General features: G+C 39.6%; 1 protein-coding gene across 1 annotated transcript; it reads left to right on the top strand.

The window, feature by feature from the left end:
* Positions 1–1,781: 1,781 nt before the first annotated feature.
* On the top strand, positions 1,782–27,107 carry LOC140690522 (N-acetylated-alpha-linked acidic dipeptidase 2-like). The gene is made up of 12 exons (XM_072952382.1): positions 1,782–1,836; positions 3,881–3,997; positions 5,290–5,355; positions 6,155–6,218; positions 7,583–7,650; positions 9,610–9,741; positions 11,098–11,205; positions 13,069–13,179; positions 13,561–13,622; positions 15,847–15,931; positions 24,730–24,974; positions 26,981–27,107. The coding sequence occupies exons 2-6, from the start codon at positions 3,881–3,883 to the stop codon at positions 9,655–9,657; spliced, it is 363 nt and encodes a 120-aa protein (XP_072808483.1). The 5' UTR covers positions 1,782–1,836; the 3' UTR covers positions 9,658–9,741; positions 11,098–11,205; positions 13,069–13,179; positions 13,561–13,622; positions 15,847–15,931; positions 24,730–24,974; positions 26,981–27,107.

The following is a 27,107-nucleotide window of genomic DNA, read 5'->3' as shown; positions in this document are numbered from 1 at the left end:
CGACCGCCCAGCCCCCTCAGCCGGCACCGCCGCCCGCCCAGCCCCCTCAGCCGGCACGGCAGCCGCCGCCGCCTCGGACCCCTCACCCGGCACCGCAGCCGCCGAACCCCCAGCCCCCTCACGCGGCACCGCAGCCGCCACGGCTTCAGCCGGTACCGTCGCCGATGCCGCCTCAGCCCCTTCAGCCGGCATCGCAGCCTCTACCGCCACCGCCGCCCGCCCAGCCCCCTCAGCCAGCACCGCAGCCGCCGACCGCCCAGCCCCCTCAGCCGGCACCGCCGCCCGCCCAGCCCCCTCAGCCGGCACGGCAGCCGCCGCCGCCTCGGCCCCCTCAGCCGGTACCTCCACTGCTGCCGCCTCAGCCGCCTCAGCCGGCACCGCAGCTGCCGACCCCCCAGCCCCCTCAGCCGGCACCGCAGCCGCCACGGCTTCAGCCGGTACCGGCGCCGATGCCGCCTCAGCCCCTTCAGCCGGCATCGCAGCCTCAACCGCCATCGCCGCCCTCCCAGCCCCCTTAGCCGGGACCGCAACCGCCGCCGCTTCAGCCCGTTAAGCCTGCACTGCAGCTGCCGCCGTCTCAGCCCCTTCAGCCGGCATCGCACCCTCAACCGCCATCGCCGCCCTCCCAGCCCCCTCAGCCGGCACCGCAACCGCCGCCGCTTCAGCCCCTTCAGCCGGCACCGCAGCCGCCGCCGCCTCGGCCCCCTCAGCCGGAACAGTCGCCTCAGCCGGTAACGCCGCCGATGCCGCCTCAGCCCCTTCAGCCGGCACCGCAGCCTCTACCGCCACCGCAGACCGCCCAGCCCCCTCAGCCGGCACCGCCGCCCGCCCAGCCCCCTCAGCTGGTACCTCCACTGCTGCCGCCTCAGCCGCCTCAGCCGGCACCGCAGCCGCCGACCCCCCAGCCCCCTCACGCGGCACCGCAGCCGCCACGGCTTCAGCCGGTACCGGCGCCGATGCCGCCTCAGCCCCTTCAGCCGGCATCGCAGCCTCAACCGCCATCGCCGCCCTCCCAGCCCCCTCAGCCGGCACCGCAACCGCCGCCGCTTCAGCCCCTTCAGCCGGCACCGCAGCCGCCGCCGCCTCGGCCCCCTCAGCCGGAACAGCCACCTCAGCCGGTAACGCCGCCGATGCCGCCTCAGCCCCTTCAGCCGGCACCGCAACCGCCGCCGGCTCAGCCCCTTCAGCCGGCACCGCAGCCTCTACCGCCACCGCCGACCGCCCAGCCCCCTCAACCTCCACCGCCGCCCGCCCAGCCCCCTCAGCCGGCACCGCAGCCGCCGCCGCCTCGGCCCCCTCAGCCGGAACAGCCGCCTCAGCCCCTTCAGCCGGCACCGCAGCCTCTACCGCCACCGCCGACCGCCCAGACCCCTCAACCTCCACCGCCGCCCGCCCAGCCCCCTCAGCCGGCACCGCAGCCGCCGCCGCCTCGGCCCCCTCAGCCGGAACAGCCGCCTCAGCCGGTACCGCCCCCGATGCCGCCTCAGCCCCTTCAGCCGGCACCGCTACCGCCGCCGCTTTAGCCCCTTCAGCCGGCACCGCAGCCGCCGCCGCCTCGGCCCCCTCAGCCGGAACAGCCGCCTCAGCCGGTAACGCCGCCGATGCCGCCTCAGCCCCTTCAGCCGACACCGTAGCCTCTACCGCCACCGCCGACCGCCCAGCCCCCTCAGCTGGCACCGCAGCCGCCGCCGCTTCAGCAGGTACCGCCGCCGATGCCGCCTCAGCCCCTTCAGCCGGCACCGCAGCCGCCGCCGCCTCGGCCCCTTCAGCCGGCACCGCAGCCTCTACCGCCACCGCCGCCCGCCCAGCTGTGGGTCAGGAGCCGCTGCACAGACGGTGAGTCCCTGCGGGTCCCTCCCCAGCCCTGCGCGGGTCTCCGTCCCTCCCTCGGCCTCCCACGAAGGCCCCGAAGCGGTCCGGGCCCCACGCCTCTGCTTTCCCGGCTGCGAAACTCGGGAAGGAACAGGGCTGTGTTGTGATCGGGGGCCGCGCGTCCTGTTCGGCTTCCTCTGAGCCACTCCCCACCCCTCTCCTCCTCTGGGCCAGGTGTAACATTTTGTCTTCCCTTTTCAACTGACGGTTTAAAACAGTGTTTCAGATAACTGTCAAAACACTGTACATGCAAAATACTAGGTTAACTTAAGGGAAGGAGTAGGAGAGAAGGGGGAAAGGAGCGAAGTTCACCGGTCACTTCTGCGGGGGAGGGTTAAGTGGTCACAGTGGTGAACGCGTAACTGCTACATGGCCCCGTGCGCTTACCATCATAGTCGTTACTGTTACTAACCCCAGACAGTTCTGGTATTAAGGAGGCATGACCACAGAACATGTGCTCATTGAGCTTAATTTTACACAAACAGTAAGTTTTCCACGGAATCAAGACAGGCAGTAAACGCCAGCTGCAGAGGACAGCTTGTGCAGGGCTGGGAAAGAGCATGGCATGATCAGAACTTTAGTTTGACTGGCTTGAAATGTAGAGGGAAAGGGAAACTTCACACTGATGAATCAGAGAGGAGATAGCTGTTTTTTATTAAACTAAAATGGTTGAATGAGCCTTGTTGATTAATGATTTGCCTTAGCAATTTGAATTTGGATTCTGCAAGTATTTTATAAGTTCTGTAAGAAGCTTGTTTTAAAATTTCAGAACTCTTAAGGTATTAGAAGTTCAGTTTTATTTTATAAGAATTTTTAAAAAGTGTTTATTTAACTCAATTAGAACAGAGTTCCTTTAACATAGGAGACTTTATTATCTCATGTATTAATACCCTCTAGAGGTACACAATGAAAAATGTGATTTATAAACAGATACATACAGACAGAAGGAAAACAGAGCATGTAGCTTCAGTAACAGTTTAAGAGAAAAGTCAGAAACAGAAATCTTCCCTGGTCAAAATACCAAAAAAAGCACCTGGGGCTTATATCCCTTAATTGATTTGAGCTCTAAATGGACAAATACACATTTTTTTTTAAAAAAAATTGCTAAGAACAAGATTCTTTTTCATGTTGAGTAATAATTTTGGAGTTTAAATAAATACCAACAATAGAGCTATGAGGGAGGAAAAATATAAAATACTGATTTTTTTATTTGATTTCACCGTAAGGTGCATTCTTAAATACATAGGAGACAACTGTCATGATTTGCACAACTCGCTTGCAAATAGTTCAACAGTTTTAACAATGATTGAATTTAGGTGGTGGGCATATGGGAATTTATCATCTTATTAAACAGTTTTCTGTACTTCTGAGACTTATAATAAAACATTGGAAGGAACCTGTTAGACATAATGCTCTATGTGAAGTAATTTGTTCCCTTTGTGAAATTCTAGGAAGGTTAAAATGCATGTTCATAACTTCAAGAAAGTCACAAGCATTTATGATGTAATCAGAACTACCTGAGGATCTGTGAAACTTGGTGAGTTGGTGAATTTTTTAAAATGTCTTAAAACATTTTGTTTTTACAAAGATTACAGGAGTAAGAGAAGGTAAATCTTAATCAACTCTTAATATTTTTTTCCTGGTTGATGTGATATAATTAAATGTGGGGAAAAAAAGGTAAATTCTAAAAGGAGACAGTACCTTGATGGTTTTCTATGGAGGAAACTCAAGCAGGAGGAAGTTTAATTTAAAAACATAAATTACTGCTCTTTATAATACATTCTAAGTTGTCATTCTTTTGAATGCCTTCCTTTCCAGACAGATGTGTTATTCTGGGAGATCATCAGGACTTCTGGGTATTTGGAGGTATTGACCTAACCAGTGGAACTGCTGATTTATAAGAAGTTGTCCAGAATTTTGGAAAACTGATTAGTAGAGGTAAATAATGTTTCCATGGCAAGTGATGACAGAAAGTGACTTCAGTGAATTTTCCTTTGTTTTTAGGCAGATGTACCTAACCATGTATGTTAACAATGATTTCAAGCTGAAGACTGAGAAGAACTGCCATTTTTGCCAGCTGGGATGCAGAAAAATTTGGACTTCTGGGTTCCACAAATGGGCTGAGGTAACTAAGACAGTAAACATATCTTCTTGGTCAACATGTATCTCAGGGTAATCACAGATGTGTTCCATTACCTGATACTGTTTTAAATTGGATAAAAACTAGAAAATTTAAGAAATAGAGTTTGTTTTTGCTTTTACATCAGTTTGGCAAAACAGAACAACCTCTTAATTACTAAGCACAAACCAATTTTTTCATTATTTTTAAAATATTTTAGTTTCTATTTATATTGCTTTTGTGATAAGTAAGTAAAATCTGTAAGGTCAGAAAATAGTCAAACCTAGGAAACTACTTCTGACAAGTGAATTATCCTATTGAAAATCTGATTTAGATCCTTGGCATTAATTTTCAAGTTTTTACAGTTTCCTTGGATTTCTTCTATCCAGGAAAACAACATTCTCTTTTTAGATGACTATACTCTGATTATAGTCTCTCCTTTATGGATTCAACACTAAATTGTAACCATAGGTATATTTTACCATTTACAAAAGTGCCTGGTTGGGGAGTGTAATACAATGATTTTGTAAATTGAATTACTCTAAAATTTCAAGGATTTATTTTTAATTCAATTATGATTAATTTTCATTTGTCACTGGCTCTTAATGCTTTATTTTAAAGTGTCTCTCATAGACCCCCTTCTTTCATCTTCTTCCCTTATGCTCTGTCCAGTAACTCTAAGTTCTTACATGTTCAAGGTAGGCTTGTGTATTTTTTTAAAGGCAGGCGCACCAAAAAGCACTTTCCTGTGACTATCCTCTGTTTTGTTCATTTATGAGTCCAAATTTTATAGAATTGATTTAAAGAATGTCATATCTTTCTTATTATTGTGAATGGTTTTTAAAATGCTTTCCTTCTGGCTCATTTCTGCATACTTTAAAATAATAATATGAATCAAATAAGTATGGGAATAAAATCACATTTACTTGTATCACATTTGATTCCATTTATATGGCAAAGTCTTATTATTATGTTGTTGTTATGAACATGCATTTCATAATACACTTATTTAGATGAATCAGAGCTTATTCATTAAGGTCATTTACTTTTAGAAATATGTAATTTCTTGTGAACACATGTATATAGAAATACATGTGTCTTTTTATAATTTAAGCAGCTTAAAATACAGATAAAATAAATCCAAGATACAAGATAATATGCCTTGCATTAATTTAAATTCATGTGAGTTAAAAGACAATTTGAATATTGTTTCCCATTTTCTACTAGCTTCTTGATCATATTCAGCAGCACATTTACCTTTACATATAATTAAGGAATCTTTTTTATTTCTACTGTAGCTCTGTCATAATGGATACTCTGCCGCAGAATCAGCTGTCATCTATCCCATGTGGTCAAGCGCAGAGGTGAGAATTCTCATTTGTGGGATGACCACTCACAGCTTTAAATGTTTTTACTGTAACTGCTTTTATAAGGTAGCAAGCTAGAGAGAGAGAGAGAAACAGAGAGAAGAAAAGAGTTCTCTCTGCATATTCCCATGTTGTGTGATGGCATTAGTCTTCTTCTGCTGTATTTTTCTAGAATGTGTGTGCGTGTGTGCATGTATGTGTGAGAAATGTCTTGTCTTTGTCCTAATAGCCACTCTTCTCTCCCTCGAGTTTTTTTCTCTATCCTCCCCTCCTATATTTTTCTTTTTCATCAATATCTTCTTTTTCAAAAAATTCTTGATAAATCAAATTTCCAACTTCCTCACTTTTAATATGGTAAAGTTACTTGGATCCCCAACATCAAGGGATCTCATACTTTAATGTCTGTAAGGATTTCCAGAGACACCTTTTAAAAATACAGATTTCCAGGCCTTACTTTGAGCAGTCCTCTTCCAGTAGATCCAGGGTGAGGCTGAGCATCTCCGAGCCTTCCCCCTTCATATTATGGTGCAGGGGATCAGGGGCAGTTTTCCTCTGGGTCTCCCTGCTGTTGCTATTAACAGTGGCTACAGCATCACTAATATTTTTCTTTCTTGTTTTAATTGCATTAATATTATCAACCAGTTAATAGCATTTTCTTAAAATTATGGTCAAAAGCATAGGTGTTTGATTTATAATGGTATCTGCAAACCACTCTTTTACTGAATTAATTTGTTTTGCTTGTATTTCCAAAATTGTAAATGCTGTGAGTTAAGTGACTGCTTTGCTTCAACTACAGGAGAATGTGAAAACACTCCAGGAGAGAGAGGTTGCATATATCAATGCAGACTCATACACAGAAGGTAAATTTTATTTCAGATTGTCATTAAATAGTATACCAGTATTTAAGTCTATCAACTCCAACTCATAAACTAGGATTATCCTCTTTCTATGAGATGCCTCAATAATACCTCCATTTCTCCATTTTACCAGAGAGAACATTATTATGATTCAAATGAATCAATATGATTCATAACTAAGCTATTGATCCTAATTTCTTTAGTATATTTACCATTTGCCTATCTTGGATTACTACTTAAAACTTTAGTACTTTTGACATTCTTCCTGTGGAGCTATTTTTAAAAGTTGGGCTAAAATATTTCATACAGAAATAGTTCCTGTATGTATTGGAACAACTCTGAAATAAGCACCCACTACAAACTTCCTTTTGACCCTGACATGTGGCATGTGCATCTGTAGGCTTTCATCGTATTATGGTTATTTCTAGGTAAGTGTCACAGGACACATGTTAGTTACTGACATGCTCTAGTCTAAAGTCTTCATATTGAATTGAATAAATGAATAAAAACATGAACATTATGGCCTTACCACTTCCTTTGCCAAAGACCCCTAGGTACTGCTGCCGTAATGAGCAATGACCCTTACTTTTACTGCAGGAGCTGCAGCCTTAGCAGCAGAGTCCGCCTCTGCAGTCTCCTATCCTGAGTGTGTGCTGCAGCCTCTCTGGCTCCTGAAGAGTTATTTCCACCTTGTGTTTTAGTTTTAGCCAGACTGTCTGCCTGTCTATTTATCTCCCTACCTATCTGTCTATTCTAAAATTTTATTTATTTCTTTTTACTGAAGTACATTTGATTTGTAATATTAGTTTCACGTGTACAGCAAAGTTACTCAGTTATATACATATACATATACATATACATATACATATACATATACATATACATATACATATACATTGTTTTTAGATTCTTTTCCATTATAGGTTATTATAAGATACTGAATATAATTCCCTGTACTATACAGTAGGTCCTTGTTGGTTATCTGTTTCATATATAATAGTGTATATCTGTTAATCCTGAACTCCTAACATATCTCTTCCCTTCCCCCTTTCCCCTTGGGTAACCATAGTTTCTTTTCTATGTCATGAGTCTATTTCTGGTTTGTAAATAAGTTCATTTGTATCATTTTTTTGTTTGTTTACATTCCACATATAAGTGATAGAATGTGATATTTGCCTTTCTCTGTCTGACATACTTCACTGAATATGATAATCTGTAAGGTCCACCCTATTTTTAATTCTCCAGGAATGATGCCTTGAATTTGAAATCTGTTATATATTGTTTATAATTAGAAAATAAAGTTAGAATTAAATACAGGTTTGTAGTCCATTTGGAGGTATTAAAATTCTCTCTTATTTATTTTGCAGGCAATTATACTCTCAGAGTTGACTGTACACCCCTTCTTTTCCAGTTGGTATATAAACTGACAGAAGAGGTATGTAAATAGATCTGTTGTAATGATTTCTGATGAGTGGATAAATCAATAACTTTTGTTTTCTAAATTACTAACATTTAAACTGGTGAGAGACATAGCTGATTTGTATAAACAAGAAATCAGAACGAGCTTTAATACACTACTTATGTGACATAACTATGAGAACAGTAGTGCTAGTCTCTGTTCTAATAATAGTTCCTAATAATTGTATACATTTGTTAAAATGTGCAGGGTCTATTGTTTCATGGGGCAGAGTCTCTTTGATATAACAGAAAGAATACTGAGCTGGGTTGGGGAAGCCTTGGCTGTGAAGATTGCCTTGGCTATTCATTCATTCATTCATTTATTCATTCAGGAAGTATTTATTGTGTGGTTACTATGTATCAGGTCCTATGAAAGGAACTCTAGCAGCAAAAGTGATAAAAGGACAAGGTTACTGAATCCAAATACTTTGTAATCTAGAGAGGCCACAGACCTGTAAATGAGGACTCATACTTCACTTGAATATTGGATACTATATACAGTGGAGGACAGTTGCAGAAGAGAGAAGTTAAAATCCTAGGGTAGCTGGTGAGGTTGGAAAGCATTAGAAGGTGTTTAGAGAAGGATTAGTGGTTAGGCTGTAAAATGGAGGGATGTGAAAGTGGGGAGAATGTTTCTCCTCAGAGGACACAGGACCTAATAAAGATGTGGATGTGTGAAAGAACATTTCCTGACCTCTGGGTAATGCAATATAACCTCAATGTAAGGTGTTGGTGAAAAAGCTGGTAAGAAACGGGGCCTGACACATAGGCCTAAATGTTCATAAATCTGGTGATGGTGAAATTAAAGAATCTTTAACAAGGTTGTACATTATCATTTTTATTCATTAGAAAAATTACTCTGTATCAGTGCAGTGAATACGTTAAGCTGTAGTAAGTCTAAAAGCAAAATGGAAATAATTCCACATACTTATTTAGTACACAGGAATTTATAAATACTAGTTATTGATGTAAAAAGTACTCTGAAAATGCTACTGCACTCTGAATCTCTAAAAATTATGTGATCTACTCATTGAGTATATGTGTGCTGCATTTAAATAACCCCCATTATAGAATTTAACTGTAGAAATGTTTCTTTCAAGTAGGTATCACTTAGATGACAGTGGGAAGTAGATGTCACATCTCTGTGGTCCTGTTTCCCAATCGCCCTTCATCTTGCCCTGTCCTTTTCACTGTTAGTGTCTTTAACATCTCATCCTCCCAAGTGAGCATCCTCCCATGCCCATCACAACGCCCACCATACTGGGAAGCTTAGGTCCTTGATCCTTTTATTGAAATGTCCCATAAAAACATCTAAAAGCACGCTGAAAGACAGCCCTTGTTGGGGAATCCTTCTCATGAGATACATTTACTCTCTGTCCTACAGAGGAGGCTCCTGCCTTTATAGGAGGGGTAGTAAGAATTTTAGGGCCAAGAAGGAGAAGCTTAGGTCTATCCCCTTTGTACATTTATTTAATAAGTATTAAATGTGTAAGTGGTTACCATAGTGACAGGATAAATCAAACATAGTTTCTGCTATTAGTGTGTTACCTGTGTAGCCAGGAGAGACTATGATCAAGAATTTTCAAATCCAAGATAGAGATTAAAATCACCAAAGGGTATACAGATAAAAGTGTGGGAAGCAAAAAATAAGTATCTTAGTTTATTATTTTACATGTTGGAATTAAACAGCCTGCTTAATGGGAAATTGCAAATTTTTTCCCATTCTAAAGCCTCTTTTACATTAATTTGAATTTAATTTTCATGCCACTTTAGATACAATATATTTGACTTTCAGAGTTTTTGTTTTAGGTAGTTTTTTAACAGTTTAACTGGGAAATTAAAATGTGTATTTAGAAGTTACATTATCAGGATGAACTAATTAATTGTCCAGAAGAGAAGAGTGAGATTTTATAATCTTGTTTGATTTGATTGTCAGTGGAAGAATCAGACATCATTCATCTGGAGAAATGCTATTGGTTGCTGAGGGCTCAATCCCGAACTGGATGATTTGATTTAGAGACATTTGGCCCATTGGCTTCACCACCAATTCGTCCATCTCTGAGTGAAGGTGGGAATCCTTCTATTTTCTACAAATGTTCTTTGCTAAACACCTGAGCCTTGTTCCACCTTTGGAGCCTTGTGTAAGTCGGTTTACCTTTCTGCACTTGAATATTCTCATATATAAAATCAGTTTGACCAAGACAATCATTATGAAAGTGTGCTCCAGTGTGGTGCCTCAGCATCTGGTGCAGGGTCAGGGTGGTGGACACTGAATAGGCAAAGCTCTAGCTTCCACACATGACCCCACCTCTTCCTCAGCTGAGGAGTGTCTATTGTATTTCTTTTATATAGAAGAAGGTTCCACTGCTGTATACTTCCCCCACCCTTAAAAAATTAAGAAACCACTAGACCATCTCTAAGGTCCCCACTTAGCTCTAAACTTTTCACTACTATATATATATATATTTTAAATGAGGTTTACAAGGAGCAGTTGTGGGTGATAATCACAAAAACTGTATTTGAAATCTGAAAGCTTGGGTTCTTCTTCTGATTCAGACCTTTTTAAAAAAAATTTCTTACTTTTAGCAAGTCATTTAACTACTTCTTAGCTTCAATTTTCTGCTCTTTGAGGGCACAGAATTAGATTCTTGAAATAGACAGTCTGTATTCTTCAGGTTTCTAGTGTGTTTTAGAAATATTTATTTGTTAGGGGAGCTAGAACAGACAGGGTTTCCACTTCAGCAGTGCAGTTATGTTTTTACCTTTTTATAATTAGAGATTGAGAAATCATTTCATTTGAAAATAAAATGATTCCATTTATTTTTTAGGAAAAGTTTAAAAACCACAGGATTAGATTATAAATTGCCCTTTATTTCTGAAATTTAATATATTTAGTTATACAGATTAAGTGGTACAATGAAGACTGCAGTACAGAATTTCTGTCTCTTATAATATAGTGTGTTAGTTTTCTTTGCTTCATGAAGGAGCTGTATGAATCTCATTAATAACAACACAGTATATCTTTGATAGAGTTCAACTTTTCTTCTTCTTTTTTCCTTTTTCTTCTTAGTCTTTCCAAATTAGGATAATTGTGGTCTCTGACATTTTTCCAGTTAAATTTTTAAAATACATTTTTATTTTTTACATTCTACAATCACTTTTGACTTTTGGAATTAATATAAGATAGAGACAGGTATGCAGACAAAACCAAACACTAAATGATAGTATTTTCTTCTAGGAAGTTAAATGTTGGTTATAATTATGCCAGGGGGTGGGGGAAAAATTTCCTAAGACAGTGGAAACTACTGATAACTTTTAAAAACTAAATCAGTTTATGCGAGTCATGCCTCCTTTCATAGGCATGTCATTATTAACAGAAAGTTTGTTGGCTGTGATTTATTCTTTCTGTGTTCCTATTTTACAGGTTTATTTAATGCTTTTGGTGAAAATCATGACAGCCACATAGATTTTAAGGAGATATCCTGTGGGCTATCAGCTTGTTGCAGAGGACTTCTGGCTGAAAGACAGAAATGTAAGTGTGTTAAACATCACAAAATTTGGAAGCTATACAGAGAAAAAAATTAGCATCCATTCATGTAAAAAATCATCTGATTAAGGCTTGAATTTTCATCCCTTTTGCAAATAGCAATCTCTTGCTAAGGTTTTACTGACGTCAGTGTAAAGGTTCAATCATCTATTCTTTTTTACTGTGGAGTAATTTAAGATCTTTGTTATTAATAATGGTTGATTTTCCAGATAAATGTACAATTCATGATAAATGAACTACATCAGTCATGATGTGTTTGAAAATGTTAAGCATATAGAAAATATTTTCTGGTAGTCTATATAGAAAATTTGTCTTGCTTAACTTGAATTTCAACTTATTTTCTATCACTGTGTATATTGATATTTTATTAGCAAAATTAAATTTATGATAAAACAATTTTATTAAATACTAAATTTATCTTTTAAACCTATCTAAAATATTATGGCATAATTTATAAGCATATTACATTCCTAAATCTTAACCATATTTGTTTAGGAAAATGCAGCAGTTTACATTTAATTGGAACCTAATTCTTACATATTCACTAGGGTCATTATCTCTGCATCTTTCTAAAATACAGCTTCACAAATACTGCATATTTTGGGTATGATACTTAATAGTTCAATATTCTTTAGTAATGTTGTACTGTGATGCACTCAGTTAACTTAATAGCATAATTATTACATGGGTGTGTGAAGTAGATAATTATTTAATCTTAAAAATTTAGATTTCTTTTATCTTCCCTGATAGTATACCATTACTCTAACCTGGCTTTGTGATAGATTATTTGTTCACATTAAAGTTCTGGTATTAAAGAGGCTGAAGTCTTTGTTTCTCAATTGAGGTTGTTGTCTTATATTTTTTTTTTAATTTATTTTTTTGCCAGTGGACTAGTGGAAGTTAACCAAATAGACTAACTAGCAATTTTGCTGATATTGATGTTAATTAGCAAAGTGCTGATATTTTGGATTTTTAGCTTGTTGTATATAAACTTCATTGAAGAATTGAAATTGTTCTTAGGCAAAAATATTGGGTGCACATTAATTACATTGGAGAGGCAAAATCTTTATACAGTCATCTCTCATTATCTGCTGAGGATTGGTTCTGAGACCCCCTCAGATACCAAGTCCATGGATGCTCATGTCCTTATGTAAAATGGCATAGTATTTGCATATAATCTATGCACATCCTCTTGTATACTTTAAATCATCTCTAGATTACTTTTAGTACCTAATACAATGTAATTATTTGTAAATACAATGTAAATGATATGTGAATAGTTGTCAGTGCATAGCAAATTCAAGTTTTGCTTTTGAGAACTTTCTGGGAAAATTTATATATATATATATATACATATACATATATACTTTTGATCTATTGTTTATACCTGTGAATGCAGAACCAATGGATACGGGGAGCTGACTGTACCAGCTTTTTGTTGATTCTTAATGTAGATGGAATATTTTCAGCATTGTAAGAATCAACTCTGAAGTGATCAGTTATAAATATTAGAAATTAATTTAAAAGCTTGAATTACCTTCTCAAAATCTGTGAGATATTGTATAGTAACTTGGCCCTTCTTTTTCAGTTTGCAAGAAATTTAACTTTAGATTTAGATGAAGGATAGAGTTCTCTAAGCTGGCTAATTATATAAGGAGAGAGACTTGTGAAGTGTACAGGAATTCCTACAAGTTCAAAGGACTTTAATGACACAATCTCCTCCAAATAAGAACTTAATCCAGAATGTAGTTGTTTGAGGAACTAAGTAATTTCACTAGGGCAGGTTGTAATAAAATGTATTATACTTCAGAATATAAAAGTAATTTTCCTCCATAAGAGTTTCTTTAGTTTGCTTCAAGGTATTTGATGTTGATGGTGATGGAGTTCTCTGTAGGGTTGAACTGAGAGACACGTGGTTGCACAGAGGTCTGGAAGGACAACTGCACCGATGATACCCTGGTAAAGTCTGATTGTATACATCTTCTTGCATGTAAACTTCCAACAGGAACATAGAGTGAAGAATTTTTTAAAAGAGGTTGAGGAAAAGATTTCTTACTACTTCTAGGTTCTATATTATGCTACTCAAAATATTCATAGCCAAAGATGCAAAATTGGGAAGAGAATTTACCTTAGAAAATTTAATAAACTGAATGTATTATGTAAAAAAAAAATGAAACCACTGGAAAATTGTCATAAATTTTTAAGGTAAACAAGCAATCTATTTCTGGAATTAAAAAAAAACAAAACTTGACCGAAAAAATATTTTATACTTCAGCTAGTGTCTAATAAAAATGATACCTTCTCTTTCCTAACTACTGATTTGGGTTTCTGGTTTTAAAGGAATTACTTGTGGATCTATCCAACATTGTAGAGACACATAGAATGCACATGACACCACAAAGGTGAGTCTAGCAGAGACTAATTTATTCTTTTCTAAAAATACATTATATTCTGAATTGGTATACATACGTTACATATACATACTTGAATCTCTTCTGCATCATCCCTGCTAAATGCTTATTTGGACCTGTGGTTACAATAACTCCAAGTTGTCCCTAAGGAAAGCCCATTCGACCTTTAAACAACTCCATTAAGTGTTATTTACATAAAAACATTATATTTTATAAGCTAGGCATTTTGTAAAAATTAAGTAGAGACAGCCCTTGCCATCTGTAGTTTATAATCTTTACTTCTCCCAGTTTAATACATTATGGTAAGACAAAACTTATATTGAGCAAAAGAAGCCACAATAAAAGAACACATTGTACAATTTAATTTATATGAAGTTCTAGAACAGAGACAGAACTAATGTTAATAAGTGTTACAATAGTGATTTTGGAGATGGGTGAGTTAACTGAGAAGGAGCATAGGATATCTGGGATGATGGAAATTATTTTTCATCTCAATCTGGGTGGTGTATATAGTTTTTAAATTTTTTTTTCAATAATATTGGTGAGGGTCTGTCCTAAGTTCTTTAATAGCAGCCAGAATAAGTGTATAATAGCAGAAACAAGCATGTACTTTACAAAGAATAAAGCCTTGAATTTTTTTAGTTTCAAAACATTTATTAAAGATATTATAATAGGTTTGCCTTAATGTCTATGTATCCCTGTGAAACTGAAGATAATCCATATATGTGAGACACATATGAGTTAATTTGACCCTTTCTATTCAAATGTTGACATGTACCAAGTTGCAAATGGTAGGATGTAGACCATAGTGGCCTTACACAGGCTTAGAAAAATAAGTAACATTTTTTTCAATCACAAATCCAGAAGAAATCATCATAGTCTTATTAACTGACACTCAATAGAAATAAATAATAGAAATGAATTTTTCAGGGCTTGATCTTTGTTTGGCAATTCAGATAACCGTCTTCATTTACTTTTCTGCCCAAAACTAAGGTAGCCATTTCTATTTGGTATATATGAAAACAGAAACACAGGAAAGTTTCTATTAGGAAATACCTTATGTAGAGATACAATTTCCATCGCCTTTCTTCTGGGTGTTTGATAAGTATGGAGGTTATCATTGCTGTCTATTTTTATATAAGACCGAGTTTCTTCTTATGGCTGTACTTTTGAACATTAAAATAAAAGATCATTTAGCTGCTCCATCTCCGTGTAACCATAATAATGAAATGGTAAAAATTTAGAATAGATTTTGGACCTTTCAACCAAACCTATTACCCATATTCACTGGTGACTAGACGGTGACAATATTACCCATTATTTTGTACCATTACATTGGTGTTAATATACTTCAATGGAAGTTGCATCATGAAAGCCATTAATTACCATCACAGTGCTTTAAAATCTTTTCTTGTAATAAATGGTAATATATATTGAATGAATACATAAATATCATTAATAGTAAATATTATTAAATATCTTTAAATAATAAATCATTAGATAATAAAAATATAATTAAGTAATAAACGCTAAGAACATTATTATTCATCTAGGATTGTTAAGGTGATTGTTCAAAACATGAAGTAAGAAGCATTTGGTTATATTTTTGCCTGCCAAGAAATATTGTCTACTGTATATAAATGTAATTTTTGGTACACTTTGACACCAAAAAAAAAAAATACTGCTTTACTCAACTTGTGAAAGTAATGTTACATTTTATTTTGAGGAAATGTTAATATAGATACTCATTTATTATATATATTTAGTTCTTTTAAATCTCTTAAGAAGTCTAATAATATTGCCAGATGTTTTAAAGATCTTAGAAAATTGTTAGGGTCAAAGGGCATAATCCAAAGAGTTTGGAAAAATGCTTTCAAAGTTAGTAAATAGTCCTTTTTCTCTACCCAGAACCTTTTGTGGGTTCTGTTAGTAAACTTCACCTTGAACCAGAAGATACTGTGAGTTATTTCCCAGGTCTTACTGGAGGAAGATTTTTGGTGATAAGTTGCCCACGTTATGAGTGACTACTTCAGAGTTTGGTTACTTTTGAACTTATTCTTGCTGGCCTACTTTCGGATGAATACACAGCATCTACATTAAATCATTAGTTTTCTTTCAGACAAATGACCATTGCAAGTTTAATAAAACAAATTTAATTCAAATAATATAAGAAAATGAAGATTTAAGATATTCTTAAATATTGTTTCTCTTTCAGAATGGCCATCTTAACTCTAGAAGAATATCAGATCTGGAGTGTGAAAAATGTTCTTGCCAATGAGTTTTTGAATCTACTTTTCCAGGTATGTTTAAGGTAAATGACAGAGACTGAGGGCAGTGGTACCAGTAGTTCTACATCTTTTCCATTATGTAGTAGTTAGACAACTAGACTACAAAACCATATATTGTCAAAAGAACTGCATTAACCTGTACACCACCAGCAGATGGTAAGTTAGAGCGTGCGTGCTTCTTAGAGTCACAATGTGCATGATAGGAAAGTAGAGTATAGCTGATAATGTTTATCTTAATAACTCATGATAGAGCAGATTGTAGACACATAGAAAAGCATTTAAAATGTAAAAGCCATTATAATTTGCTATTTTTCTTTACTTTTTTTTTAAGACCCTCCCTAACAAGTAAGGCAGTGTGGACAGAGACATAGATCATAAGTTGGCAGCTGTAAATTTTTCACAAAGTATACCATCTTTCCAGTTAGGAGGTTATTTTAGATGCAGAGCTGTTTCTTAATTTTCTTTCTTTCTTTCTTTTTTTCTTTTTTGTAATTTAATTCTTTAGAAGGTCCAATAAAGATTGAAGGAGAAAGGAGGAAAGAAAAGCTGTCAGGGGTGAACATGAAATCATAAAACTTGCCAGATTTTAAGTATTTTTCCAGTTAAAGTAGTTCTCTTTGCTCCAATTTAAAGAAACAACTTATAGTTTCCCATTTTTCATAATTCTTCAAAAATATATGTTGATTTAATAGTATTTTACAGGGGGGAGGGGTGTGAGTAGGGACAGACTGGAAGTTCAAGATTTGTAAATACTGACAGGTATATATAGAATAGATAAACAAGCTTATACTGTATAGCACAGGGAAATATATTCAAGAATTTGTAGTAGCTCATGGTGAAAAAATATGAAAACAAATATACGTATATTCATAAAGGACTGAAAAATTGTGCTGTACACCAGAAATTGACACAACATTGTAAATGGACTATAACTCAGTTAAAAAATAAAAGATATAACTGTTAGAACACTATAAAAAAAGTAGTATTTTAGATTTTTTTTTATTTTATTCTCCTTTTCTTATAAAAGCACCCCTATGAAGATCAATAAGGCTTGATATCTTCATATCTATCATGATCCTCCATTGTGAATACAGAGTAACCTGCCTGTGGCACAGCTATGTTAGAATAAATGAAAATTGAACTCTTCCTGACAGCTAATATCTAATGTATATTTAAAGCATATGAAATCTGATAAGCCTGTGATGCCCATTTAAATCAATCAGTTGCTCCACTGTCAGTTATCTGCCAGGATCTAAGTTGATATGTCTTTATAAAATATAAATACATGTAAAAATAATATAAACCTACTATAAACAGAAATGACTTGGTTAGTAATATGAAAATTGAGCAGCTATTTTTATCTCATTTAAAATGATGCCCTCAATTACTTTAAGTTATCATTAATTATATAGATATTTTGACCACTGAAGTTTGTGTCTGAGTCATGTTGCAGCTCTTACATAGCAAAGCATTTTGAACTTTTATATTGCCTTTCCTATTTTCTCATGCTTATCAGGGACTTGCATAGGCACTATTTTTTCTATGACTCTATAAACAGATGTATGCCTGAAATTTTCTTTTGTGTCTCAGGGTTTCTAGCATTATATTACTGACAGATTTTTTATTGGTTAGCAATCTAATTTTTTTCTTGGTATATATAGTCCTTTCAGTCCTTTCAAATATATATATATATATATATATATATATATACACATATGTAGTCAGTTTTCAATTTTGTGTCAATTTCTGGTGTGCAGCACAATGCTTCAGTCATACATGAACATACATATATTCATTTTCATACTCTTTTTCACCATAAGTTACTACAAAACTTTATTGGATATAGTTCCCTGTGCTCTACAGTATGAACTTGTTTATAAATTGGGAGTTTGAGATTTCCAGGTACTAAATATTAACATTACATTTTATGATGCTCACTTTATCCCATATTCAGACATGCTTTTAAAACTTTATTTTCACTTAATATATAAGCAAGCAGGCTTACTCTAAATTGTTTTATTTTCTGTCTGTTTCTAAAATAGAATTAGCTAATAAATTCAGTGATAAAAGCTTGAATTATACTTTTATTTTATTTGCCAAGATCCCACTCCTGGCTGACCATTTTGGGTATTTAAGTATAAAGTAAGTAAATGTCAGTAGAATTAGGAAACCATTCCTGTGGTAATATTATTTTCAGTCCTTTCAAATAAACTCAGTGCCCAATATTTTGCAGAGGAAGCATTCTAAACATGACCAGGATCTTCTATCTTATACGTTTGTCAGAAAGTATCAAATGTTAAACAGTTTGATAAACAGAATAGTGCACCACACTGACCCCTACCTATATCCATGTTCTAATCCTGAAATCTGTGAATATGTTATTTTACATGGCAAAGGGTATTTTGCAGATGTATCAGGTTAAGGACTCTGAGACAGGGAGATTAGCCTGGATTATCTACATGGGCCTAGTCTAACAACAGGAGTCCTTAAAAATTGAAAATCTTTCCCAGATGTGGTCAGAAAGATATGACTTTGGAAGAAGGATTAGAAAGCTGTAAAGCTGTTAGCTTTGAAGATAGAGGAAGGGTCATGGGTAAAGAAATGTGGGTGAACACTAGAAGCCGGAAAAGACAAGGAAATATATTCTTCCTTTGACTTACAGAAGGGCATACAGCCCTGCTGACATCTTGATTTTTAGCCAAGTGATACCTGTTCCTGACTTGACCTACAGAATCATAAAATAATAAGTTTGTGTTGTTTTAAGCTGCAAAATTTGTGATAATTTGTAACAGCAGTGATAAAAATAAGTATAGGGGAGGTAATCCAAATTTATGGATTGGAGGGTTCAACATTTTAAAGATGTCAGTTCCCCTTCAACTGATTCAAAGATTTATATGTGCACATCAAAATCCCCAAAACTTAATTGTTGTTACTGTTTCTTTGTAGAACTTGACAAGCTGATTCTAAATACATAGAGAAGCTTGAAGAGCCAACAATAGCCAAGCTGATATTAAAGAACAATGTTAAAGAACTTATTATAAAACAATATTAAGTCTATGTGATAACTACCTAAAGTTAGACATATAGACCAATGGAACAGTATTGAATTAAACCCTGTACCATACATGAACAGTAATTTTAGATAGATTATAAATCTAATAAATTTGAAACAAAAAGCAAAGCATCTGGGGGAGGGTAAAGCTCAGGTGGAATGTGTGCTTAGCATGCATAAGGTCTTGGGTTCAACTCCCAGTACCTCCATTAAAATAAATAACGTAATCCCCCACCAAAATAAAGCATCTAGAAAATAGTGTAGGAGATATTTTAATGACTTTGAAGCGGCAAAGAGTTCTTAAACAGGACACAGCACTAAACATAAAAGAAGAGTTTTAAGTTGGACTTCAGTAAAATTAAGAATTATTTTTATCAAGAGATACCATTAAGAAAGTGAAAAGCCACATGGTGCGAAAATATATTTGCTATATCTATATCCACCAAAAGACTTGTATCTAGGGCATATAGAGAACAAAAACCAGTGGAGAAAAAGGCAAAACCTCAATATTAAAATGTGCAAAAAAATTGAACAGGTGCTTCACACACAAAAAGAAAAATCCAAATAAGCTATGAAAAGTGGCTGAGCTCGTTAGTAATAATAAAAATACGTACTAAAACCACACTTGGAACACCATTAGACATCCACTAGAATAGTTAGTTGTTAAGTGATATGAAGCATTGGTGAGGGTAACATGCAATGGGGACTCTTACACATGGCCAGTGGGAATATAAATTCTTACAAATAATTTGAAAGTAGGCTTTTTGAATGAAAGTTATATATGTATATGTGTAGATATATACACACACACACACATATACATACATACAAACACACACTCCCTGTGTACCCTTCAGAAGCTTCTACATCAGAGCACAAAAGGACATCCAGAAAATTCTCATAATCACTATTTGTTATAGCCCCAAATAGAAAATGACCCAAACACCTGTCAACAATAAATACATAACCATAAGTGGTGGCACATGCATACAAGTTGTATACTTTAAAGCAATAAAAATAAATATACTAGTTTACAGAAAACACTAGTGGATGAATCTTACATAATGTTGAGTGGAATGTACGGGACTAAAAATTTCAAAAGCAAAAAAACCAATCCATGGTGGCTGAATTTAGGATGGTGAATCCATCAAAGGGGTGCCATAGTATCTGGGAAGAAACCCAAAGTGGAACAGCAATGTTCTGTTTCTTGACTGGATGAAGGTTACATAGATGTGTTTACTTTGTGAAAAATCACTGAGCTGTATACTTAAGATATGTTCACATGTAAGCATGTATATTATATTTGCATTTTTTAAAAAAAATGTTTGCTTGCAAAAAAAGATATCCAAAGCCTAAGTATTTATCAGTAGGAGAATGGATAAAACAAATGATAGTATATTCAAACAATGGAATACAATTCAACAATAAAAAAGAATCAACTACTGATACAAGGATGAACCTCAAAAGCCTAATTTATACATTTCATTGTCAGGTAAATTTTAACTCAGAAGGTAAACAAAACTATAAGCAGGCATGTGCCCTAGGGGGAGGGGTGCTGAAGCCTTTGTCTCCTCAGACCTGTGCCATTACTGGCACATCTCGCAAGAAGAGAGGCAGGGCTCAGCCACAGCTACCATCTCCTCCTGTGCATATTGCCAGGGCGGGGGCAGGGCTGAGACCTGAATCTGCACGTGGGGGCCCCACAACCTTTTAGGCAGGACTGAGACTTGTTTATAGCCTGAGGCAGAGAGGATTTTTCTACCCTGACACCTCAGAGAACTTGTGCCGCCAAGGGAAACAAGGAGCTCAGATTTGGCACAGAGCGTAGGCGGGGCTGTTCCGTGGTCTTCCCTGAGCCCACCTACAGACCGCCTACCCGAGGCAGAGCAGGCAGCTGCACAGAGCAGCGGAGCGACCAGCACCAGGAGAGGGCAGGTGGGCAGCCACCCACCTTCCTGGCAGGAACACAGCACCTGACCACAGTGCTGGGACAGGGTGTGATCTGCCCACCTGCTTCCCCCTAAGCACAGCATCTGACTGTGGCATCAGGAGGGGGAGTGACCTGCCCACCCACTGGATAAGAGTTCAGCTCCTGACCTAGTGTTAGGAGGGGGCACAATCTGCTGGCCAACAGCCACTGAGAGCAGCACAGATGAGGGTGCCAACAGAAGGCCTATGAAACAGCAAGCTGAGTTCATGAAGCAGGGCAAAGACACAAAGACCTCTCGATAAAATCATTAAGGGCACACCATCTCCAGGATAAGTAGGTAACTGCTACTCCTTAAGCCACGGTGCCAGAGAGATATGAGCAATGTGAAGAAGCAGAGAAACCACTCCCAATGAAAAGATCAAGAGAAATCCCCTGAAAGCATGAACAAAGAAATAGACATTGATGGTCTATTAAATCAAGATTTCAAAAAAGAGTGATCAAAGTACTGAAGGAACTAAAAGAAATAGTGTTTAGGTATATAAAATGTATCAAAAATGAAATAGAAACTATAAAGAAGAACTAGGTAGGATTAGTAAACTCATTGGCTGAGATGAGAGCTGACCTAAAGGCTGTGCAAAGCAGACAAGAAAATACAGAAGAATAAATAAGTGACCTAGAAGACAGGACAACAGAAAGCACCCAATCAGAACAGCTGAGAGAAAAACAAATGAAAAACAAAACAATATACGGGACCTATGGGGTAATATAAACTGTGCCAATGTATGCATAATAGGAGTTCCAGAAGGGGAAAAAGAACAAAGCGGATTGAAAAGGTATGGGAAGGACTCATGACTGAAAATTTCCCAAACCTAAAGAAGGAATCATATCCAAGCACAGGAGGCTCAGAGGGTCCCAAGCAGGAAGAACCGAAACAGACCCACACCAAGGCATATCCTAATCAAGATAGCCAGATTCAAGGATAAAGAAATGATCCTAAAGGTAGCAAGAGAAAAACAAAGAGTGAGTTACAAGGGAACCCCCATAAGGTTTTCAGCTGATTTTTGTACACTATTTACAACAGCTAAGGCATGGAAACAGCCTAAAATGTCCATCAGCAGATGACTGGATAAAGATGTGGGATATTTATATGATGGGATACTATTCAGCCACAAAAACTGACTACATAACGCCATTTGCAGAGATATGGATGCTCCTGAAGAATGTTATTCATGGTGGAGCAGTACAGAAAGAGAAAGAGAAATACCATGTGAGATCACTCATGTGTGGAATCTTAAATATATGCAAGATCTTGTGGTAACTCACAGCAAAAAAAAAAAGTGACAATGAATATATGTACGTTCATGTATAACTGAAAAATTGTGCTCTACACTGGAATTTGTCATAACATTGTAAAATGACTATTACTCAATAAAAAATGTTTAAAAATAAATAAAATAAAATATAACCTTTAAAATACTGTATAATGAGAGGTGTGATGTTCTAGTATCTGTTCTAAGTAGTACGTTAGACACATATAAGAATAGCCAATGGTCAGAAAGATCACATGTTATCAGCTACCACCCCATGCAAATTAATGACATTTAGCAGATATTCATATATGTGTGTAAATATATAAAATAGGTATTAGTCTATATGTAAATCAAATCAAATATTATATTATAATCTAATGTAAAATCATACCAGCAAAAGCACTGTGCTGACATAAGTGTCTTGGTGTAAACAGATTACAATTTTTTATTGAGTTGTCATAATGGGATAATATTGTGAACCAAGTGGAAATTGTAAAAAAAAGTTATCCAAAAAAAAAAAATCCTGACTACATGAAAAGATGCAGTTACTATAAGGCCTTTCCCATTATTTACTATCAGTGTCAGAAAGTCTTGGAATAAGTTAGGAGAATTAAAAACTCTAACAAGACACAAGAATGCACTCTCTGTTAAAGAAAATAAACGAAAAGAAAAAAACAAATGAATAGACAATTAAGGTCCTACAGATAAAAATACCAATTTTTATGGGAAATAGCCTTAAAATAAAAAATAAGGAGATTATATTCTAATTTCACCTTTTGAATTAAGATATACAAAATTTAGCTGAATACCTTCGTATTTTGCACTTATGAAGAAAAAAATGTATTTGCAATGAAAAAGCAGCCATTACCCTGCCTTTTGAGTATTCTAAAGTTTTAGGTCTGAATATATTTCATCTTAAATGATCTTAAGCACTATGCAGTGGTTGGTGTTTTAAAAATACCACTGTGTGTGGAACTTCTAAAAGTGCTTCAAAAAATTTATATTTTTGTAATAATTTAGCAATGGCCTGGATATTATTTTTAAGAAGACAACTCACCATGGAATACTGCAAGATTTTTTCAATGAGTTTATATTCACACATGTTTAAGATTGTCACTGTATTATGAGAAAATGTCAACCGTGGCAGTATTTTGACTTGAAAATGAGATAAGCTGAGAAGCATATTTTAAGTATAAACTAAATGATTGCATTCCTTTAAAGACAAGAAAGTAAAAGCATGATAAACTCTGACTTTGACACACTTAAAATATAAAAATTAACATAATGTAATTTTACACACTTCTCTTTAACTCTCAGTACTTTCTCAGCCCCTTTCCCATTACACCCGCGTCCCCGCACCTGACCCTTGGTGTACACACCTCCGTTCACACGGAGAAAGGGGGGACCCGGGCGGTGAGGACCAGGGGAGCGGACACCCCCGCGGCCCGGATGGACACGGACACTCACACCCGCATCCCCGCTCCTGACCCGCGGTGTACACACCTACGATCACACGGGGGAAGGGGGGACCCGGGCGGTGAGGACCAGGGGCGCGGACACCCCAGCGGCCCCGATGGACACGGACACTCACCCGCTCCCGGCGGGCGAGGAGAATAGTCGAAGCGGGCCCGCCAGCGCACCCGTCCCCTCCTGCCCTGCTGGCCGGGGCCCCAGCTCGGTCAGGTCCACACACACCCCGGCAGGAAGCGGGCTCAGGCCGTGGGAAACCGGCGTAACTTCAGACAGAGAGCGGGGAGCATCCTCCCGCAGACACGCAGGCAGCGCTGTCCCGGAGCCTCCTTGGCGCCGCCCTCTCAGCCCTGAGGAAAGCAAGCTCCGCCCCCAGGGAAGACGCTGGCTGCTGACGCGGACTGCGCATGCGCACCGCCACCTAAGGCACGCTGGCTTCGTGCGCCCCCTGCAGGTCCTCGAGGGCGGTGCAGAATACTCGGAACTCAAGTAGAACACATGACCCCTCCCAGCCGTGATGCTAAATCACTGGAAATCTCAGTGCCCTGGCCTCTTTTTTAATGGCACTGGTGATGCTCTCATCCAGCCATGCCTGCTCTCTTGCCTGGCACATGCCTCAGTCCTTGGAATCCCGCCTGAATCAGATTCTGTTCTGGAGGAAGGACAGGTGCAGAAGAATCTCAAAATTCCAGACTTAGAAGATGACCAGGAACCCAAACTCAACTCTGTCAACTCCCTGGGGTCCCCTGAGGAGTGTGGTTTTCTCAGAACCATCTTCCCTGTGTCAGGAGCAGACCAAGCCTCAGGTAGCTTAGAGAGGCTATCATGCAGCACATGCTTTGGATGGTTCTCAGTTCAGACCTGCATGATCTTGAGACCCTTTTGTAACTCCTAACACTCTGTTTTCTCATACCTATAGTGATGGTTATTGATGACTGAGTTAAACCTCTTACAATGCTGAGGTGCTATTGTTCCTTGGATAACAGAATATTTTGAAGGGATCAACTGTTTATCACTTCCCCCTAATGAAGTATGTTTTTAAAACTAGAAATGTTTCAGGGGGCACTCAGGTCCTCCTCTTGCACCAGTTCCTGAGGTGTTGGCAGTTTCTGCTCTGAGCTCCAGATCCTGATCCTGCCGGTGGTCTATGGTGATGCCAGTGTGTACATGCTCTTCCTTTTGCACCGGTGTGGAAAGGAGACAGCCCTTCCCCTACATGAGGCTGCAACATGCTGACACTCAAAGCAGGCACAATGAAGAACCAGCTAGAGTCCCCGGTACCAGCTGTCCCAGGTAGAAACGTCACCTTCACCACAGTGTTCCTGTGCTCCTATCAGGCCTTCACTACTCCCAGCAGGCCATGCATGAGCAGTGTGACAGTGTGACACCTGCACAGCATGGTGGTGATGATCCCACCTTATCTGTTTCTTTTTGGAATGTCCCCACACCTCTCTGAGCTTCACTTTGCTCTTCTCACAGGCAGAGTTGTACAGGCATGAACCTCACAGGGTTATGGTAGGTAGTCACGGTAGCTGCTCACCCAGTGGCAGGCTCTGCCGAGAGGGCTGCTGGGAGTGCTGTGTGTCTTCACACTTGTCCTTCACTCTCCCCAGTGAAAACACTCTTGGCCTTATCCTTCCCTGGCCTGCGGCCTTTCTGTGCTTGCAAAAGAGCATGGAAACAATCTGCAAAGAAGTTTTGAGGTTCTGTCCATCTGGTCCAGGAAATGCTGACTCTCCTAGATGTGCTGTTGGGTGGGCTCTCATGGGAGGGGCTTGGGCAGGACTTCCCTTTGCAATAAGCTGCCCCACCCAGGCCTTTCCATGATCCAGACTCCTGGGACCAGGGTGCAAATCCCCAGCTCCCCACTTGTCAACCATGTGACCTGGGCAACTTTCTCAAACCCAAGCTTTGTCCACCCAAGGTCAGCAGAGATGGGGGATAACAGGATGTCCCGCAAGAGTGTCTGTGCAGATTAAGTGAGGTAGAACAGACAGAACAGTGGTGGGGCCTGGCCCATTGGTTGGCAGAAGGGAGCTTAACATGTGCAGCAAGTTCCACGGGTCACCCAGCAATCTGCCCAGAGGCTTAGCCACTCCATCGCTATCATGCATCTGAAGTCCACTTAACCACATGGGAGAGAAACAAACACATTTTCTGAGTGTAGCTACCACAGGGAAAATTGCATCTGAGCGGGGAGTAATACCAGAGGGTGATCAGAATGTCGGAAGATGCCCCCTGGGTTTGAGCAGACTGGAGCTGCCCTCCAGAGCCTGGGGTTAGTGAGGATGGGCTTGTAGAAATGCCCCTCTCCTTTACCAATCAATGCTGGGTCCTGCGGGTACTGAGTCCCACAATCGGTGTGCTGCTAGGTCCCTCAGCACAGAGAAAAACCCAGGGGTTCCCACAAGGCTTCGGCCACATCCTCTGCTTCCTGAACTCCCACTCTGGTGACCCCACCTGGGATGCAGAGATGAGGTGAGGCAGGGACCTGTGCTGTCAACATCACTGCTCTACCCTGGGAATCTGGCACACAGTAGGTGCTTGGTAAGACATTGTTGAATGAACAGCAATACTGGGCCAAGTTTGTGTGGGTGTCTGTGCCCCCAGATCAGGGACCCCTCAGGGCCCACCTCACAAGTGACATGAAAATAATGATCCCACCAGGAGCAATAACAGTTCCTCAGAATAAATGGGCTTTTCCAAGCACTCTCCACCTGTTGCAAAGGCCTCCCAGCAGGGAAGTGGGCTGTCAGGGGCAGCACTGCACTCTCCACTGTAACAAGGAGAAAGCCAAGGGTCACAGAGAGGAGTGCCTTTCCAGTGTCACTGCTCACTTTCCCACCTTTTGGGAGACCAGGAGGCTTTTCTACTACATTCTGGCTCTGAAGCCCCAATACTGTGTGGACATGCCTCCCTCCCTGGAGCAAGGAACCACTAAGTGACCTGTCACTTGTCACCAAGCAGACAGGCTCATTCCAGCTCATTGTGCCACCAGCAGGTTGTGCTAGAAGCAGAATCCTCTGGGAGACATCACACTCTCCCAAGCTGGAAACAGGTGAACAGCTCACAGGTTTCCTGAAGAGGATGGTCACATGGCCTTGATCTGGCCGATCAGCATTTTCCATCCTCCCTGGCCACTGTGATTGGCTCAAGGCTGGGCACCAGCCCAATCAGGCTCCATGGAGGTCAGGCCTAGTTGCTGGAATCCTGGGAGCAGAGAAGTTCTATTTCAGTTGGGAGTTGAGGGGTGGTGATGTCAGCCTGTGGCAGTTGGTGACTATCTTGCTTTCATAAAGGCAGAGCCATGTGAAGATGACACCAGTGGCAGAGCCCAGAGGTGGGGAAGGATGACTTTTGTTGATGTCACTGAGCACCAGGTACAGACCTGCCTGAAGCTATCTGCCTGTGGACGTCTCAGTTAGG

The sequence above is a fragment of the Vicugna pacos genome, chromosome 30, assembly GCF_048564905.1.
Source record: "Vicugna pacos chromosome 30, VicPac4, whole genome shotgun sequence".
Taxonomy (NCBI): domain Eukaryota; kingdom Metazoa; phylum Chordata; class Mammalia; order Artiodactyla; family Camelidae; genus Vicugna; species Vicugna pacos.
This window is presented reverse-complemented; position numbering and strand designations above follow the sequence as displayed.